This window comes from Sinocyclocheilus rhinocerous, unplaced genomic scaffold, assembly GCF_001515625.1.
Source record: "Sinocyclocheilus rhinocerous isolate Xijiao unplaced genomic scaffold, SAMN03320098_v1.1 scaffold106, whole genome shotgun sequence".
NCBI lineage: Eukaryota > Metazoa > Chordata > Actinopteri > Cypriniformes > Cyprinidae > Sinocyclocheilus > Sinocyclocheilus rhinocerous.
In genome coordinates this window covers 1,869,812-1,876,057 of record NW_015633181.1, presented here as the reverse complement: position 1 = coordinate 1,876,057, position 6,246 = coordinate 1,869,812, and the positions used below count along the sequence as shown (strand labels likewise).

The window sequence follows — 6,246 nt, the reverse complement described above, 5'->3', positions numbered from 1 at the left end:
AAATTTCAGTCAACATTTGTTTTATTTCAAGTAACAACTCTATGGTTTTAGTTTTAGTTAACTGTAATAACCCTAAGTAATACAATGGTATTTTTTTTAAACATACCATGGTACATGCAGAACAAATTGCAGCATTTGAAATTGCAGAAACCTCATCTCATTTTAATCAGCCAGTTCATTTAAAGGCACAATATGTAAGATTTTTTTATCAAATTATATATATATATATATATATATATATAGTTTTTATGAACTTTTAATGTTATTTTAGTACACTGAGTCAAACTAAATGAAAATGAGAAATGTTTCCTTGGCAACCAGCTAAAATAAATTTTTTTTTTTTTTTAATTTTGAGAACATTTTTTTTTTCTCAAGTAACAACTCTATGGTTTTAGTTTTAGTTAACTGTAATAACCCTAAGTAATACAATGGTATTTTTTTTAAACATACCATGGTACATGCAGAACAAATTGCAGCATTTGAAATTCACGACCAGAAGGAGCGGAAGCAGTCGACTGTGGCATAATAAAAGCTCCGCTGCTTTCGAGCCGTGTGTCACGCTCGTTCAGCGGCCTCGTTTCGCTTCGACGGCTTTCAGCCTCACCCTGCTTCATTCTACTACGTTAATAAATCATTAGCTCATCCATGAACATGATTTCTGCCCGAGTCCCGTCGGATTGCATCGGCTGTGGGGATGTTTATTTTGAATATGCGCCCTCTAGCGGCGAAAAATTACATATTGTGCCTTTAATATATAAATCTTTTAAAACAATGCAAGCATAATTACACCTACAGTAATGAATGTAACTTCAAAATCAAAGGGAGAACAGGGTATCACAACTGATTTTTTATTGTCTTGAACCATAACACACAGAGATACATCTATAAACAATGATCAAAAGAAACTGTACATTTATACTTGATATCTAAGTCCCACAAAAACACTGCTACTGCTGGTCAGAACGCTTTACAACTAAAGAGATTTTAAACGTAATGACTCATTCGTCTCAAATTTTCCATTTTAATAATGCGTTTGGATATTAAAGAATCGTTGGCTTTGTGGAGATATTCATCCCACGTCTGCCATTGGTACCATAACACAAACTGGACTTAAAGCCCCACAAATCTTTTTCACAGCAGTTTTACAAATTTATTGTGGTACTATCACAGAAGAGACAAAATCAATAAACACGAAGCACAGGCCTGACATGAACTCCAGTACTAGAGAATATGTTTATTTAGCAGAAATGATTATGGAGAACTGCAGTTAACATATGGAACACAGCTTACAAACGTTCTACAAGTAATCTTTCGCCTTATAAACAATGAGTTATTTGCCCACCCCTCCCTCCCCAAACACACATTACAGGTTACACACACACACACACAAAAAAAACAAAATCCCTCATAGAGCCAATGGAATGTTAGTCATTCGGACAAGCTCGGTAAGATGTCCAGCTGTCTGTGTAAACGACATGCCTGCAACCTTCCCCTCTACCTCGCACTTTGAAAGCGAGAGCAGAAAGCCTGTCGACATTTACGATGACGGTAGTTTTTTCTGCCCAATGTAAAAACGCTGGATATGATGAGATCACTTTCAAAATGTTTCTTTTCTTCCATAAAAAATGTGTCTCTACAATCAAACTACTAAAAAACCTGCCTTTAGAAAATAGTAGATAAAAATATTCCCCTGAATTGTACAAGAAAAGAGGTACAGGGAGTGCTGGTAAAAGATGAGACCTCAGCAAAGTTATTCCCCGTCTTCTCCCTTCTTGTCGGCGTCTTCTGTTGCCGATGCCTGAAAAAACACCATTGGCGTTAGATTACATAGAAAGACCAAAAATCATTTTAGGTTTTATATGTACGATTTGCCAGTATATGACTATGTTACCTCTCCGTCAGCTTTTGTTTCTCCGTTTTCTGCGGGCACCTCCTCTTTCTTCTCCTCGTCCTTGGGTTCCTTTGTTTTCTTAGGCTTGGCAGCCGCCTTCTACAACGTGTTCAATTAATTTTTTATATTATTGCCAAGTTATAATTTATAACTTCATCTAGGTTTTTAGCATTCTTCTTAATTAAAGAGTTTTGTTACCTTTGGCTTAGGCGCTGCCTTTGGGGGTGCAGGTTTCTAAAAAGGAAAACGTCATAATACATCAATTAGTAAATAAAGAATATAAATAATTGCCATATCTGTTGAATGAATGAGAACTGTATATAAAAGTAAAACATGAATACTCACGTTTACCAACCTCTCCGACCTTCTTTTAGGCTGCAAAGTAATAACAAGTTTAAAACATGTACCTTATTTTGATGCAATAAAATATTTATTTTATTATTAAACTTTATTTCTATGCAATAAGGAGTGAGATCTGCTTACCTCAGTGACTTCAGTATCATTGTTCGCCTATGGGGGAAAAAAGAGAAAGTATTACTCTCAAGTCCATCAGTGTAATTTATAACAGATGCATCTGTATAACACAAGTTGCATGTAGAAAATGGCAAAAATGAATTAGCTAAAACAGTCTAGCTCATCAGGTCGGGATGAGAATTGTACAAATTTCTTTTATTTTGTTTCTGATTCCTCTTTAATAATTCTTTTAGTACTTTTGAGAAAACATATTTTGAGAATATTTCTTCAAATGAGATAATAACAGAACAGATATAATAAATGATAAATAAATTTAATACAACTGCAAAAGATGTTTATAGACTTTTTAATGACTTTTCATAGTTTTAGAGGCCAGCCAATAATTGGTTAAAATACCAAACCAATCAAAACACGTGATTGTTTTGCCTTCATTGATTTATTTTAATAAAACATTACTTATTAAAAATGAATAAAACTACGTTGACATGAATAACCAGTCAGTACTACAATAATTTAAGCGAGCCTTGAGTACAACATAGGACAGAAACATTTCTTGATTCCTTTCCAGGCAGACATGGCCAAAGTAAATAACTTGTGGTTTCATAAGTGAATCAGTTTTCATCAACTGGGAATTTAGTAACCGCTTTAATTGATTCATAAGATTCATTAGAAACGGGGCTAATAAAAACCATTCCATAGGGAACTGGAATAATCGAGTTGTATATTATTGATTCACTAAGAATGAGTCGGCTCATTCGAGTCATTCGTTCGAGAACCGGACTACACTGTTCGCCACGTATGGTTTTGATTCATTATTAAAAAGAATCGGATCATTTGAGTCATTCGCTCGGGGTTCGAACATGGTTGCTCTACGTTTCGTACTGTTTGTGGATTATTTATAAACGACTCCCAAACACACAGCCAGTAATTAATAAGTGTTTATGTCCTGCCTCCGTTCTCCAATACTGTGCTGCTCGGTCCGTTTTTATTGCAGTCTTGCGCGCACCGCCCCCTTCATGCACACCGTCTCACTCAACGATGATTAATGGAGATTTGCTCTCGCCCCACCGACCCCACTCCATGACATTCCCGCCATTCGCTTTCAAATACAACATCCCGAGGTGCACAGCCGCGAGAAGAAAAAAAAAACACTACAGAATATACCAGAATAATAGGGAACACCAAACAGTGGCGCTATGATGTGCAAGAATACCGCCATTGCATAATCTGGGCACTTGCACGATCAAATATATCAAGACGCAATCGTGCACTAAAGCCCTAATGCACGAATTTAATCCCTAATGCACGACTATGCGCTGCAGGATAAAATATTGCACCGTCTGTCACCGTGTTTTCAGACCCACGGCGAGGTTAAATCATCAGGGTTAAGCGTAATGGCAGCCATGACACTAAAAAAACCCGAGCCTTTACAAAGACATTTACGTGCAATTTTAGCCAACCCTACTAAAAACAAAAACTGCATGTGATCGATAAATTCATAAATATTCCATGCAACGATCTGATTTGATGTCCTGCGCGCGACAGCCTTTAGGTCGCCCGACTGTATAAACTGCACATAAACGAAAACTAATATCGTTACACCCCCTTTGTCTGATGTCGACAGGGACTTCGTCTATTTGTAAACAAAAACACGACACTACACACACCAATTATACATCCGCGCATGCATAAAAATTAAGCATGGGTTTTAATTAACTCTGATGGAGAAAAAAAATCTCAGTCGCGCGCTCTCAAATCAAAACGCGTTTATTAAAACACGAATATGCAAACAAAAATGCACGAATACTGCTGCAATTGGATAAAAATAAGCACATTTGCATGCAAAGTGCACTATTGCACATGCACTATTCTTTTGATTCCTCTTTTGCTTTTTTTATACTGCATGTTCTATTAAAGATGGTGCCTCGATAAATTAGGAAACCAATGCGCTACTTACTTTGCTCCTTTTAGGCATGGCTATGGGTTTGTACAACACGCAAAAATCAAAGCGGTTAAAAATGCAGGATGCACGGATTTAACGCTGAAAAACAGTCGACACTGTGTGTTGAGCTCGGTTAAAGATTCACACAGTAGGTCTGAGCACAGTATAGGAACACGTTAACGCTCGTCCGAAACAAAAACCTGCTCAAACCGGATTGGATTCTCCTCCTCCTCCTTCTTCCCTATTCAATTCATCACAGGCCGACCTGACAGCGAATTTTCGATTCCCACTATGGCGAAGCCCCATCTTATGAATATTAATGAGACATTGATGACGCGACCTGGCAACCTTCCGTGAACGTCCAGTCACTTACCTTGATTAATATTCATGAGCAATGCCATACTGATAGTAGGATTCGCTCATTGGCCAGCAGACTAGCGTCCCCTTGCCAACGACTGCCTTTAAGCCAATCAGAATGAACGCAATTGTGCTCATTTAATATTCATAAGCCACGTCTTCACCATAGTAGGATTATTAAATCCGTCTCTCCGCCTCCTGCTCCCGTTGATTGGCCTGCGGAGACTCACTGCACATTTTCAAATCATAGCAAGATACCCGTGCGGACACTTTTGCATGCCAATCAGTTGGTATATTATTTGCTTTTGCAATAACTTTGAGCTAGTGAAGGGAGATTTTGTTGGTTCTGTTGTCGATTTAAAATGTTAGGAAAATACCAAGTCATATTCCCATCTTTAATTTCCATGCGATTAGATCATAAATGTTGCGCAATCTAAGGCTTTTCGTTTTTTTTCCTATGGTTTCCAGATGTGTGCGAGTTATTTTAGGAGCCGGATTTAAAAGGGACCTCGGAGCTGTTGGGCTTTTAAAGCCCCGCGTGCGTGCAAAGGTTTTGCAGGAGAAAATGGCGACAGCAAACATTTCACTTGTGTCACACCAACAAAATGCTGCCGTTGCTGAAATCTACAGCGCAAATATGATGCAAAATGAATGAAGCTGCAGTTCCTGTGCAGTATTACAATTTTTTCATTATTTTGTTTAGGTGTTTTGTTTTTGCTTTTAGTGTTAAAATGCTTAAAATATAAACAAGTGAAAAAAATCCATGTTATTAAAAAAATATATATCTTATAAAGTATCTTATAACATTATGTTAACACTTGGATTTATAAATATAACAGAACATCATGCCAAAATTGAAATATTAAAACCAGAACATAGCATTTTGACAAATAATAACAAAAATAATAGTAATAATAATTATATATTCTTAAGGAAAACCTGAGAAAGGTAATGGACATTTTTTAAATAAATTGCAAAAATACACGGAAATTTCTATAGTTATTGTAAAAAGGTAGAATCAGAATGCTGAATATTTGGCCACATTTTAATCTTTTGGGAGACTTTTGTGTAGATTTATTAAGTAGTAATTATATAGTATAGTATCCCAGATAGCACACATAGCCTACGTCTGCAAGATGTCTGTTAAAGATCACTTCATCTGGAAAGCATCTGCTGTGTACAAACATCTGATATATGTCTTTTAGATGTCAGTTTTACATACATTCTAAATCATAAACATCTTAAAGAAATCTTCTAAATGTCTATTTGACATCTAATAGGAAACGTCCTATAGACGTATTGCAGATGAGCAAACACTAAAAAATATGTCTTGCAGACATATTGCAGATGTAAATAAATATAATAATATTTTTGTATACAAATAGACGTCTCCGTGATGTATGTGTGCTATCAGGGATATTAAGTAGTATGTTGTATATTACATTTACATTTAGTCATTTAGCAGATGCTTTTAATGATATGCAAGTGCTAAGTCTCAGTTAGCTTAACGCAGTACACGTAGCAAGGTTTTTTTTATTTTTTTTATATAATAAATAGAAAACAGATAAAATAGAAAAAGAAT

The 6,246-nt window shown here is 36.1% G+C and overlaps 1 protein-coding gene across 1 annotated transcript; it reads right to left on the bottom strand.

Moving 5' to 3' along the window:
• Nucleotides 1–832: 832 nt before the first annotated feature.
• LOC107743432 (high mobility group nucleosome-binding domain-containing protein 3-like) lies at nt 833–4,567 on the bottom strand. Its single transcript, XM_016556661.1, has 6 exons — nt 4,323–4,567; nt 2,375–2,401; nt 2,237–2,266; nt 2,090–2,125; nt 1,892–1,990; nt 833–1,798 (listed from the first exon to the last, which is right to left on the bottom strand). The coding sequence occupies exons 1-6, from the start codon at nt 4,338–4,340 to the stop codon at nt 1,751–1,753; spliced, it is 258 nt and encodes an 85-aa protein (XP_016412147.1). The 5' UTR covers nt 4,341–4,567; the 3' UTR covers nt 833–1,750.
• Between the last annotated feature and the right edge of the window lie 1,679 nt (nt 4,568–6,246).

What these genes read in the sequence shown, in the direction of transcription:
- LOC107743432 (XM_016556661.1), bottom strand. An exon ending in ATGATACTGAAGTCACTGAG is followed by an intron (nt 2,267 to 2,374) that starts GTAAGCAGATCT and finishes ATTACTTTGCAG; the next exon opens with CCTAAAAGAAGGTCGGAGAG. An exon ending in AAACAAAAGCTGACGGAGAG is followed by an intron (nt 1,799 to 1,891) that starts GTAACATAGTCA and finishes GTGTTTTTTCAG; the next exon opens with GCATCGGCAACAGAAGACGC.